The sequence below is a fragment of the Camelus ferus genome, chromosome 5, assembly GCF_009834535.1.
Source record: "Camelus ferus isolate YT-003-E chromosome 5, BCGSAC_Cfer_1.0, whole genome shotgun sequence".
NCBI classification, from domain to species: domain Eukaryota; kingdom Metazoa; phylum Chordata; class Mammalia; order Artiodactyla; family Camelidae; genus Camelus; species Camelus ferus.
Window position 1 is genome coordinate 81014958 of NC_045700.1, and position 12716 is coordinate 81027673.

The window sequence follows — 12716 nt, forward strand, 5'->3', positions numbered from 1 at the left end:
AAACCCCTATATAACTTGCTATCTCTATTTATTGTCCCCAACAAATGGTGAATAAGCACACAGGCCAACAGTAGAGGGATGGAGGGAAAAGGACATGAGGCTTAATCCCAAAAGGCTGAGTTCAAGTCCTGATTCTACCATTTAAGATTTGAGCAATTTCAGGCAGATTATTAAACATTCCAGAGCGTCACTTTCCCCAATCTGTAAAATGGGAGCAAACAAGTTAATATTCAAAGTACTTAACAATTGGTGGGGTATGGGTACTGACCTATGAGAATGGACACTAGGGACCTTAGAGCCAGAGCTGTGTCCCGGGAGCCCACATTGTGCCACCCTTAAGATGTTGGCTCGTGGGGAAGACTGGTGGTGTGGAGAGGGGACTGGGAGGGCAGCCACAGCAGTGGAGAACTCAGTCAGTTATTATTTACCAACTAGTGTCAAAGTATTTCTGGATTTTAACAACGAGTATAGCTATACTGGGTAGTGTTGGTTGCAAGTGAGATCTGAGGATAAATCCTACCTATAAATGTCTATTTTAAGTCAAAATTTAAAGTGTCTCTCCCTCTAGTTCATCCTCATTGGTAGAGGATCTGTCACCACATCTCACTGCTCTTTCCTTCTAGTCTGAGCAGCTTCCTTCTCTGTGTTAGCTCTCCCAGCTCCCCTATACCATATTTTACAGGCTCTCCAGCTCCACATCCCTCTGACCAGCACCATGGACAGCTCCAGCTGACTAGGCCATCCCCTTCCTCCTGCCTTCTAGCTCCTCTTCTCTCACCCACCCCAGTGCAGAAGCCCTGAAACATGAATTGAAATCAGGTCATCCCTGAGAGGACAGTACAATGGAGTGGTTAAGAAGTTCTGGAGTAAAGCAGAGTGGATTTGAATCCCAATCCCACCAGCTCTCAGGTGTTTGATCTTGTTTCTTCATTTCTATAAGACCCAGCTTCCTCTTCTGTAAACAAAGAAAACTCTAACAGCTACCTCAAAGGTTGTGAGGTTTAAGTGGGAGAAAAGATTTAAAGAACTTAGCACAGTGCCTGGATCATTATATGTTCTGAATAAATGAACACCATTATTCTGTGACTTTCCATCCTGTTTAATTCTTCATACCCTTTCAAATCAATTTTTGAGCAGGGCCCTCTCTTAAGTAAAGGTGTTATAACATGACCACCAGCTCAGTGCAGACAGCCTCCTTTGGTTGTGGAAGTTGGCTTGGACTTCAAGGATGGTATGGAAGCCCAGCTTTGGCCGATTAGATTCTGTTTTTATTAGTTTTTTTTTCTTTTTTAAAATTTTGGGTTAATTTTAGTTGTACACAAAAATAGTACAGATGGTTCTCATAAACTCTTCACCCAGTTTCCCCTTAGGTTAACATCTTACATAACCATAGGACATCTATCAGAAAGAAATTAATGTCGGTATGAAAAATACTATTAAGAAAAGTATAGAATTTATTTAGATTTCACGTTTGTCCACTAATGTCCTTTTCCTGTTTTAGTATCCAATCCTGGATCCCACCTGGGGCATTTCCTGAGTCTTTCCTGACCTTGACTCTTTTGAAGAGTACTGTCAATTATTTGTAGAATACACCTCAATTCTGGGTTTGTTTGTCATGATTAGAACAAGGTGTGCATTATTGGGAGGCATTACACAGAGGTGATAGGCCCTTCTCAATGCATGGTATCATGCAAATATGTACTACTGGTGATGTTAATTTTGATCATGTGGCTAAAGTGGTGCCTGCCAGGATTCTCCACTGTAAACTTGCTATTTCCCCCTCTTTATTAGATTTTGATGGTTCCCATCTTTTGCTTCTCTAGCAGTAAGTTGAAAACCAAGAAACCTGTCATAACCTATCCGCCCATATACTCTCAACCAATCCCCTGAGCTGTACACATTCCTTATGACCTGCCTGGTCACCTCCTACTAAGTTTTCTTAAGTTAGGCATTCATACATGTGTGCATAAGCCAGATGCAGACACACCTGGAGTTTATGAGGGTAAAAGAGTACTTCTAGTTTATTTTCATGGACCTTCTTGCCAAGGCCCTGCAAGCTTCTGCTTGTATGGGCACTCTGAGAAAATGTGGCCAGCAATTGTCCACGGGAATGTCCTGCCCTTTCTCAGGTCTGGCCACAAACTCTGAGCACTTTTTTCAACATCTAACATTTGGGTTTTTAAAATCTCTAACAGCCTTCCTTCTTGACCGTGTATAACTCCTTGCTACCCACTACCCAGATCCTTGAGCTTCCTTCTTTCCAGAAGGCTTGTCACTCCTCCAAGAGTTTGCTATCACCAGAGATCCCACTACCAGAGCAGATATATAACATCCTTTCAGTCAATTGAGTGTGGAGACATGTGCTTATCCAACCCTCCGCTTTGTCTCCTCTATCTCCCTCAAGTTTATTCCAAGTCAGTGTGTGTTCTCACTACCCCATTAGAAGATGAAAAGGCACAACCTCATGCATGCTCCATTTTTAGAAAGCTTTTGTTTAAAAGTGTATTAAAGTCTTCTGGAAAGCCTCAGGAGATGGTTTCATCAGTTCCCATCCCCTCTTTGCCCTTTGTTGTGGTTACTATTGCTGTGTAAGAAATTATATCAAGGTTCCAAGCAACCATTTTATTTTGCTTATGATTTTGTGGATCAGGAATTCAGGAAGGGCTTGGCAAGGCAGTTCTCGCTTGGACTCTCTCATGCAGTTGCATTCAGATGTTGGCTAGGGCTGCATCTTTCTGGAGGCTCCACTGGACTGCACATCCAAGATGGCACACTCACATGGCTGACCCTTGATGCTGGCTGTCAGTGGGGAGCTCAGCTAGGCTACGGCTGGGAACACCCATCCATAGCCTTTCCAGCTTGGCAATCTCAGGGTAGAAGCAGGCAGAAGCGACGTGACCTTTTCTGACCTAGCCTTAGGCCAGATTCAAGGGGAGAGGAGTGGGCGAATAATTTGTGGACATATATTAACCATTGCCACTCCCAGCAAAATGAGATCATTTCACAGCATGTAGAACATTTTTTTTCTGGGACCAGGTTCCTGAAAGATTCTTGGCCACCCCCAGCCCCATCAGATCTTTTCGGTTGAGGCTGAGAGTGCTTTCCTCTCATTCCTCCGGGATGGTAACTCATCAGTTCCCACCTCCTTCAGTTTGCTGCTGCAGGGGACCTGAGTTCTGGTCTGGACTCAGCTACTGTGTGACCTTGGGAGAGTGACTTCACCTCTCTGGGCCTCAGTTTCTTTTCTGCAAGGTAGGAATTGGGTATAACTTCACTTCACAGGACATTAGGATTTAAGGAGATAATGTAAATAGCAGACTTAGCAACTGATGCTCCTGGTTGTGGAAGAAATAACTGTGGACAGATCATTTTTCCCTCTTGAAGACAGTTTATTTACCTCTGGAATGCGGGATAATTCCTTTATCTTGCTTCTGCATGTACATTAGAGGGGTCTTAAATGGACTGCAGGGAGGGCCAGCCAGAGGTTGAGGCTCCCCAACACTAACCAGGGTGGGAAGCCCCCTATGTCTACGTCCACCTGGGGCAGAAGATATGTGCGTGTGAGGCAGCTTAGGTGTGGCTTAAGGCAGTGCAGGCTAGCAGGGTGGGGCTGCTATCTGCCCTACCTGGCCTTATCAGATCCAGGCTGGCCACAGCTAGGCCCAGTGTAACAAAGAGGCTTTGAGAACTAGTCTAGGGTGTGGGATGTGGGCCCGAGCCCCAGGAGGCACGCTCCACCCAGGGGCAGAGGGCATGAGTTGGGAGAGCTGCCGCCGCCAACCCCTGCCAGAGGTTTTCCTGCGGCAGGGGCACCATCTGAGGTGGGGAGCAGGGCCTGTGCTCCCCACTGAGGGCCTCTGTTCCTTCTCTGGGGTGTTTCCAGTACTTCCCACCAGGCCCTCACCTCCACCCACTTTATGGGGCACAGCGTTTCCCCTCTCCAACTTCCATTTTCTCTCCTGGTACCGTTTACCCCAGTCGCACTGGCTCCCAGTACTTGAAAGTACCCTGCACTTCTCCTCCATGCCTCTGCTCCCAATGACCCATCCACCTACTCTGGCCCAAGTCACATATGTCTAGGCCCAAACTACTTCCAGGAAGTCCCTGGTCATTACACATTCCATCTCCACCGCTGTTCATCACTCCCCGCTTCCTTCCATCTACCCCCAAGCCCTGAGGATAAAGCTCAAATGCAGGGAACACAAACCTCTGTGTCATCTGATCCCTGCCACCTCTCTACATCAGTTTTGCCAAGCCCACCTGCTCCAGATAGCTTTGAGACGTTGACCTGATGCTGGTTCTTTCGAGTCTTTGCATTTACTGTATCCTCAGCCTGGATCCCTTCCTTTACTTACCTGCTGTGCAAACTCCTCCTTGCCTGACCTGCAGCATCCTTGCCTCTGGAAGCCTTCCTAGTTCCCAGCATTACTCCCACTGCCCCTGTGAGATGTCAGCCACAACACTCAGCATATAGTGTGGACGTCCGTCTTCCTGTGCTACTCCCCGCCACCTTTGAGGTTGGTCTTTTGAGAGTCTGAATTCTGACTCTTTGGCAGCCATCTCTGTCTGAAGAATAAATGTGTTTCCTGAGGAGGCTCATATAGAACAGAAAGGTCTAGGGACACCAAATGGCTCTGTGTCTGCAGGACAAAGTGTGCCCAGACCCTGTAGGAGAGGCAAATTGACCCCTTTAGGGGAAAGCCTCACTTTCTCACTACAAATGAGTTCATAGATGTTCTGGTCCCTGCGAGCCTGGTCCATGAGAGTCTGCCACAAAGTGATGAGCCCACTCTAGATGGTCAGACAAAGCAGATTTCTTGTCTTGAAATGATGAGAGTACCTTCTGTAAAGGACCCAAGTTCACCAAGGGAAAAGCCTTGTGGTAAGAACAGTGGACCAGAGCCAGATGCAAGGGTTCAAATCCTGTTTCTGTCGCTTGCTGTAGAATCTTGCAAGTTACTTAACCTCCCTGTGCTTCTGTGTTCTCATCAGGAAAATGGTAATATTACAGTATATACCACATAGGGTTGTTATGAAAATTAAGTGGGGGCTACATGTAAAGCACTTAGAACAATGCCTGGCAAAGGTTAGTCTTCATTAAATGATAACAGTTGTCATCATAGCCTCTGGAGGAGGGGGGGGGGTGCTATTCTTCCCAGATGACACAGTCTCCAAGCAATGAAGTTTTTTCTCTGGAGTTTTCCTCCATGGAGGGGGGAATGGGTAAGGCAAGGGCCTGAACAGTCACCCCCTCACTTCCAACACAGAAATCTCTGCAATAGGATTGAACATGGGGAGGAATGTGCCATAGCAAATGGCTCTCCGTGGTCAGGGAAGCCCTAATTTGTAGTCTATGCCAATTCCTATGGTGTAAATACTCCCACCATGGCCTATTTCAACTGGCTTACGATATTCCTAAAAATTTAACAATTGTATCAATGGACCTGGGAAGCTCAGCTGATCTATAATGAGTACAGAAAAACCTGCCTTGGGTTGCAGAAACCAAGAGAAAATGAAGAAGGGGGAGGGGAATCCATCCTGTCTTGGCAATAAACTGGTGTCCTTTAGACTACGCAATGTTTCTTAAAATGTGGTCCATGGGCCATCTGCCGTGTTTGGGGTATTTGTAAAAATAAGGTCCTGGGCCTCGATCTGAATCTATTAAAGCAGAATCCTGGAAGTGGGACCAGGAATCATTTTTAAACAAGCTGCCCAGGTGATTCTGAGGTTTGAGAACTGCTAGATTATCTAAGAAGTCAGGATGGGCCATAATGCAGCTGTGAATTCTACAGAATCTCTTCAGACCACAGTTCATTATCCACAGTGAAAAATCAGAAACCCAGGCCCTGAGAAGGACTGGAATAAGCAGGAAAAGCACCTTAACTAGGGTACAAGGAGATGGTTCTAGGTGAATGAAGTGACCGTGGACTGATTACGTCAGTTCTCTCTGTGGTCTAACCGTGTTTAGGGCAAACTTTCAGGTGAGCATACACGGCCTTACCTGGCACAGGGCACAGTTCTCTGTTGAGACTTTATAGACCTACTGGGTAAGAAAGGGCCTGCAGAGAGGGTGGGAGCTTTGGGGGTTTTGTCCTTGGAGGAAGGTTAAGCACACCCCTGGACAGACCCACTCATGGCTCCAAACTATCTGTGGATTGGCCCTATGCAGCATCCTGGACTCTATGGCTCTAACAACTTAAATAACTTTTATTACAAAAGGAAGAAAAGAGCAAAACATCCCCCAAGTTTTCCCATGGATTTCCCCTCGGCGCCAATAAATAAGGTGGGGGAGACTGACCGGAGGAGGGGTGGGGGTCATGGTTCAGCAGAAGAGGGAGCATATGGCCTGGGCGGGGGTGGGCAAGGGTGGGCAGGACATCTAGCCCACTCCCCCGGTCCTGGGCACCATGATCACATTGGCTGGAACACAGAATTCTGTACACTGACTGCGACAGTCTGTGGATGTGTCTTGAGGAGTGTGGCCAGAAAGGAAGATCATGCCTCAGGATGGCCAGGCTGGCTGCCCCACCCTACAGCCTTCTCAGTTCCGGGCAGCATTGAGTCCAGCCAGCTCCCTGCTGGCTCCCAGGGAATCTAGCAGCATCAACTGAGGTGCAAGCCCACCTAAGAGGGGCCTAAGATGGATGGAATGAGCCCTCCCCATTGGGGGAGGCAAGTATGAAAAATCGTAGTGAGAGCTGACTGGGTTGGGACCCACTGGTCTCTAGGGTAGAAGAAGAGACCACAGCCCATTGGCTGCTCAGCCTACAGCTCTGTTACTACACCAAGATGGGGGTGGGGGACGCTGGCATGGCCCAGTCAAGTCTCAATGATGTATCTCTGTGGTAGAGGAGATGGTAGGAACCAGTGTCACCACCCAGGTCCCTTCCAGGGCCAGGGCCCTCCTGGTGGGGAGACCTTTGGATCCATTTGGGCAGTTCTGGGAGGGCAGTGGAGGGATCCTTTCAGCTCCCTGCCCCGGCCATGCCCAGTGAGTGGAAGCTGCCCTCTTCCAGCAAGAGACGTCCCAGGCGGTAGAGCAGCTGGGGGTACCAGTGCACACCCTCCCCTGGGGTCCAGCTGCCCCACATCAAGCTGTGAAACAGTCGTAGTGGCCAGAAGGCCAACTGAGCCAGGTGGTGGTCAGCCACGGCCGCGAAGCAGGAGGCCACCACATCCTCCACCACCAGTGTCCCATGCCTCGTTAATGGGGCGTAGGCCCCAAGGGCCACATGTGTGGAGACAGCTGCCACTCGGGCAGGCTGCAGGCCGGGCACCCCAGCCACCAGCACATACTGACCAGGCTGCACCTGGCTAGCAAATGTGGCCTGGAAGTGGGCTGCTGGTTGTGTGTGATTGTTGGCCGTGAAGAGCAGGTGGGCAGGTGTGAGGGCCAAGCGGCGTGGGGGGTCCTGAGTCTCAATGACCTGGAAGGCCCTCAGACTGTCTGGCTCTCGATCGAGGAAAATGAGCACATCACTGAAGGTGGGGTTCCCATCCTCCCCCATGGCCAGCACTCGGTCTCCTGGCCTCACGGCTGACAAGGCCACACGTGCCCCACTCTCCAGGCGCACCTGGGCTCCAGCAGGGAAGCAGCCACCTGTCTTAGCCGCAGCTGAGTGCTCTGTGGGAAGAAGGGATATGAAGGCATTACTGCTATGAGCTCAGATTCCTAGTCACAGCATCCCTCCCCAGCCCAGCCAGAGTGCCTCCTGCTCCCAGGCTGCCCCCGCCCAGCACAATATCCTGGCCCCTGCCCCCCACTTTCCATACAGCTTTGAACCAACCCTCAGCCCACAGTGTGATCGTCTGTTCTCCTCCCCAGTCTCATGCTTTGCCAATACAGAGGAGCATTTGGGGGCTCCAAGACCCAGTGAGTGTGAGGGAAAGGGCCCTCTTGAAGCCCAGGTGAAGCACCCCCCATCTGCTCTCAATCCTGTGAAGCACTCAGAGAGCCAGGCAGTAGTCAGCTGTGACTTGACACCCAAAAGCTGTAGCCTCGTGGAGACAGCAAATCGCTTAGCTCCTTTGGGGTCTGAATGTCCCATTATTTCTCACCCGCTTGCTCAAATGCTCCCAAAAATTGCCCTCCCAGACTGGCACCCCAAGTTCACCCTAAAACCGGCCCCTGGAGTCTACAGAAGTGAAAGGAGGACCAGCCAGTGGTGAGAATACAGACTCCTGGGGAAACTCGGAGTGAAGTGTCAGGCCAGGGCATGGTTCAGTGGCAAGGGTGAAATCATCAACTTCAACTCATGAGCTGGGTCCTTGTGCAGGGACAGGACACAATGGCATCAGTGAGCAGGATTGAGAACAGTGTTTGGGGATCAAGAATGTTCAAGGACAGTGGCCACTCTGGGAGCTGGCACTGGGATGATGTTTGCAGGTGAAGGGTCAATGTGACTTGAAGTAGATACAGTTGGCAGGGAAGTACTGAAGGGAAGGGTCAGGGTGGGGTCACCACTGTGAGCCCAGGTGGGATCAGGACTAGGAAAAGGTGGGCCTGGTCTCAGTATGCTGGGTCTGTGAGTGTGACCACTGCATGGTGCCAGTGTGGAGAGCTGAGCCTGCAGCCAGGGGACCCCTGCTGGCATTCACACAGAAACCATATGAAGCATCATGACTGGGTTCAGTGCAGGTGACAGGGATGCTGACAAGATCTGAGGGAGGGGGCAAGGCCCCAGTGCCTGCCAATTCTAATCAACAAGGCGGCCAATCTGGGAAAATCCACTTTATTAAGTCCACTCTGTTTATTCTTGCCCTCATGACTGGCTTTGCCCCCAAATGTCCAGCTTCAGGGCCCTGGGGGAGAGGTTGGGGACGCCTGTGCCCCCTGAGAGGAGCGCACATAGTGCCTTAAGGGCCTGACTTCCAGCCAGGCTATGGGTTCTGAACCTCTGGGCTCCTGGCTCCTGGTCAGGCATGCTGGTATCTGGGCACACCCTGGCCCCTGGTCCCACCACCTGCCTCCATTCTGCACCACACTGAGTGGGGAGGCTGTCTCTGCCAGCCTGGCTTCCTCCATCTGTCCAGCTTGCTCTGTCTTGCATCTCTTGCGGCCAGCTCTGGACTGTGGACCGCCAGGTCAGCACCCAGCATCACTGGGACAGGGCCCTGTCTCCCTAGGCTCCTGCCATGACACTATCAGGCACGGGTCGAGCAGGTGGTCAGAAGCAGCAGCGGGGAGCGCCGCCGACGTCCTCTTCCCCGGGGTCCCCGCCTCCATCCCCGGGCGGGCCTCTTCACCTTCTTGGCCCCAGTGGGCCCTGCACCGCCTGCCCACGCCCTACGGCCCCGGGCCCAGCCCCCCGGCAGCGGCTCACCGGACTTGACGGAGCAATGCACGTGTGCCTTGGACTCGTAATACACCCAGTCGAAGCCGGCCTCCACTGCCAAGCGCGCCAACAATCCATACTTATTGCGGTCCCTGTCAGACGTGGTGATGTCCACCGCGCGGCCTTCATAATGCAGAGACTCTTCCGAGTGGTGACCGTCCTCGTCCCAGCCTTCGGTCACCCGCAGCTTCACCCCGGGCCACTGGTTCATTACCGAGATGGCCAACGAGTTCAGACGGTCCTTGCAGCGCTGCAAGAGGAAAGCGAGAGGAGTTACGGGGAGGAGCTGGCCTGCGTGCATGAGTCCGCGCAGCCTCGCCCCTCACTCTCCCACCGCACTCTCTGGAGTTGGGAAACCGGGGAGGGTGCTCTATCCCTCTCTCTTAGAAACAGAGAACCCTAACGTGCTTCCGCGTGCTTGCTAGCCTGCTTCCATCCCAGCATCGACTGCCCCAGACACCTGGACCGCGCGGTGGCGCCACAAATCTGGAGGGCGCGTCGATCCGTTCATCCTTGGGCTGCTTTTCTCTAAGTGCCCTCTCTTCTCTCAGGTTACTGATCCCTCCACAGACAGGGCTCCACCTTTTGAGCGCCAGGTCCCTCTGCCTCACTGTGGCACCAGGGACCAGGGACTGTCTGCAGCCTGGAGGGTAAGGGTAGTTGGTAGGGGAACTGACTGCCTGCGGCCGACCTGCTAGGCGTGCAAAGCTCGAGGTGCCCAGTAGGTGTCACCGTAGCCCCAGGGCTGTCTCACGAAGCGCCCGGGCGCGGCAGGTGCGGAGCGCCTCAGCAGCCTGGGGGTGTGTTGGAGGGGAATCCCAAGCCTGCCTGGATCCTTCGGCGCCACAGAGCATTCCTGTTGGGACCCTCATGATCCAAAACTGGCCGGCACCCGCGCGGGGAAGGCAGCAGCCTGGGAACCAGAAGCTGGTGTAAAGGTTAGCTCCTGGCCTGGCCAGGAGGAGGACGACTAAGAGCTACTCGCAGCTGCAAGGAGTGCACTGGGGGTTGATAAACCCAAGTAACGTTGATAAACCTGGGCCCTCCCTGAGCTCAGAGCCCTCGCACCTCTGAGCCGCCCATTTCTGGGAAGGGATGGGAGAAACTGAGCGTCGTCTGACCTCAGGGAGCCGACTTCACGCTCCACCTCCCATGGAGTGGGAGTCGAGCTGCGCCCAGCGAGAAGGACGACAAAGATCATCGCCTGTGCTGGCTCCCTGCATGCCTGGAGCCCAAGGGACCCCGCAGTTGACTGGGGGGAGGGATGTAGGGGAAAAGGGGCCCCTCCACAGTTCTTGACTCTGAGGTGCCAGGTGCTGCAGAGTGTGGGCAGCCCATGTCTCAACCTACCTTCATCCCTCAGAGTCTGGGCCCCACAGACCCTTGGACTCCGTCTCCCAGGAGCCCACAGCAGCTATAACTCAAGGCCCAGTCGGTCCTCCCAGGCTGCAATCTAGCTGGGGGCGCTCACTGCCCGGGGAGGAACTCTGCGTGCTTCTTGCCGCCAGGCTTCCAGCCACCCACCTATGTCCACCCCGCGGCCCCTGCTCCCCGCCCCTCTCCCCCACCCACCCCCCTCTTCGGGTCCAGAGCCCGGGCGCTCGCTGTCAATGATTGCCCAGCCCGTGGCCCGGATCCTTATCTGCATTCCTCGGCGCCTGGCCCGCCCGGCCACCAGCCAACCTTCGCCCCGACACTGGTCGGTCAGCCCCGGCGCCAGGGTGCATGCTGAGGGCTGTGGTCTAGCTGCCCTTCCTAAAGCACCTAGAAAAGTAGGCTGTTTGCCTGCGGTGGAAGCCCCGGGGAGACTACTAAAGAAGGGGACGTAGGTCTCTTCCCTTGCGATCCCGGCTGCAGGGAAGAAAGTTTGTGCTCCCACCCCCAATACCTCCCAGAGCTTGGGCTGAGCTCAGGTTCTGTTCTGAGCACGTAGAGACTAACGTTAGCTCTGCTTTGGGGCTGCCAGGTATGCCAGCCCCTCTCTTTCAATCCATTCCCGCCACCAAACCTAGGGATCCCCCAAGTCCAGTCCCAGAGCCCGGTGGCCCGGCACGCCATCCTTCAACTGCAGCTGCGCCGCTCAGCTCTTGGAACAGACACGTGGGCTCGTCCGGCAAGTTCCCTTTTCCATCTCCGCGTCCTGGCTCTACTATTTCCCGCTGTTCCTTAAACCCAGACCCCGCCGGGACGCTACTCCAGGAGAAGGCAGCGCAGCGAACCGAGAGCACGCGGGGAGGATAGGACAGTGGGGCCCTCAGTGCCCGGAGCGTCTTCGCCTCAGGGGTGCCGAATGACCTCAAAATGAAAGGGGCGCAGCTGTACGGAAGGTTAGGCTGGGAGGAACTGGTGCGTCCCGGAGGCGCAGGAGGCAGTCGGGTAGAGGTACCTCCGGGTGCCGCGTCTGACCTGAGCAGCTAGCACTTCGGGGCAGAGGGCCACCGTCAACCGGCTAGGCTGTGGCGCTTGGCAGTGGGGAGCTCTTCTCACAGCCTCCGGCAGGCTTGGGGATGCCAACACTCCGCCGGGACCCCGGCCGGCCCATCTTGGGCAGGAGGCAGCCAGGCTTGGTGAAAGGGGCAGGTGCCAGGGGGCGTGCCAGCCAGTCAAGGAAAGGTGCCAGGGGGCGGGTAGGGCCAGGCAGGTGGCGGTGCTTCGGCAGCGGCGCCCTGAGAGGACGGGTCGCGCTCACCTGGGTCATGAGGCGGTCGGCGCCGGTGTTCTCCTCGTCCTTGAAGATGATGTCGGGATTGTAGTTGGGGGTCAGCTCCTTGAAGCGCTCCGAGCTGCGCGCGATCTTGCCTTCATAGCGCCCGCTGGCGCCCAGGGTCTTCTCGGGCACGTTGGGGCTGAACTGCTTATACGCAAGCGGCACGAGCTTGCGCGGCGGCCGCCGGCGGCTGCCCACCACCCGGCCCGGCCCGCAGCCCCGCGCCGCCGGCACCAGCAGCAGCAGCAGGAGCAGGCAGAACCGCAGCCGGGGCTGGAGCCGGGCGGGAGACATGGCCGGGTAGCCCGGGAGAGAGGCGGGCGAGGGCGCCTGGTGGGCTGATGGGTGGGTGAGCCGACCGGAGCGCTGCAGGGGCTCAGGCGTCCGGGTGGCTCCGGGGGGCTCCAGGTGGGGGCGCCATGGGCTACGCGGCGCGGCGCAGGGACGGCGGGACTCAGGTGCGGGGCGGGGGCCCGAGGCCCTGGCTAGTGGCTGCGCGCTGTCCCCCTCGGCGCCTCGACTCTGAGCTGCCCGGCTCGCCGGCCGCCAATAAATAGGCCGGCCCGTTTGTTTTGGCAACGCGGCGGCGGCGGGGGGCGGCGGGCGGCGGGGCTGCGGGCCGCCGGGCTGGGCTGGGCTGGCCGGGCCGGCGGGCTGGCGGGCCCCGCGGTTAG

General features: G+C 54.7%; 1 protein-coding gene across 3 annotated transcripts; it reads right to left on the reverse strand.

Annotated features, from left to right (window-relative positions):
• Positions 1-6187: 6187 nt before the first annotated feature.
• On the reverse strand, positions 6188-12716 carry IHH (Indian hedgehog signaling molecule). Of its 3 annotated transcripts, none has more exons than XM_032480275.1 (3): positions 12025-12716; positions 9324-9585; positions 6188-7624 (listed from the first exon to the last, which is right to left on the reverse strand). In XM_032480275.1, exons 1-3 carry the CDS (start codon positions 12334-12336, stop codon positions 6966-6968), a joined length of 1233 nt encoding a protein of 410 aa, XP_032336166.1. In that variant the 5' UTR covers positions 12337-12716; the 3' UTR covers positions 6188-6965. The 3 variants fall into 3 exon arrangements, with proteins under 3 accessions (XP_032336166.1, XP_014416560.1, XP_032336167.1); XM_014561074.2 differs by lacking the exon at positions 12025-12716 and adding an exon at positions 10686-10842; XM_032480276.1 differs by lacking the exon at positions 12025-12716 and adding an exon at positions 9796-10652.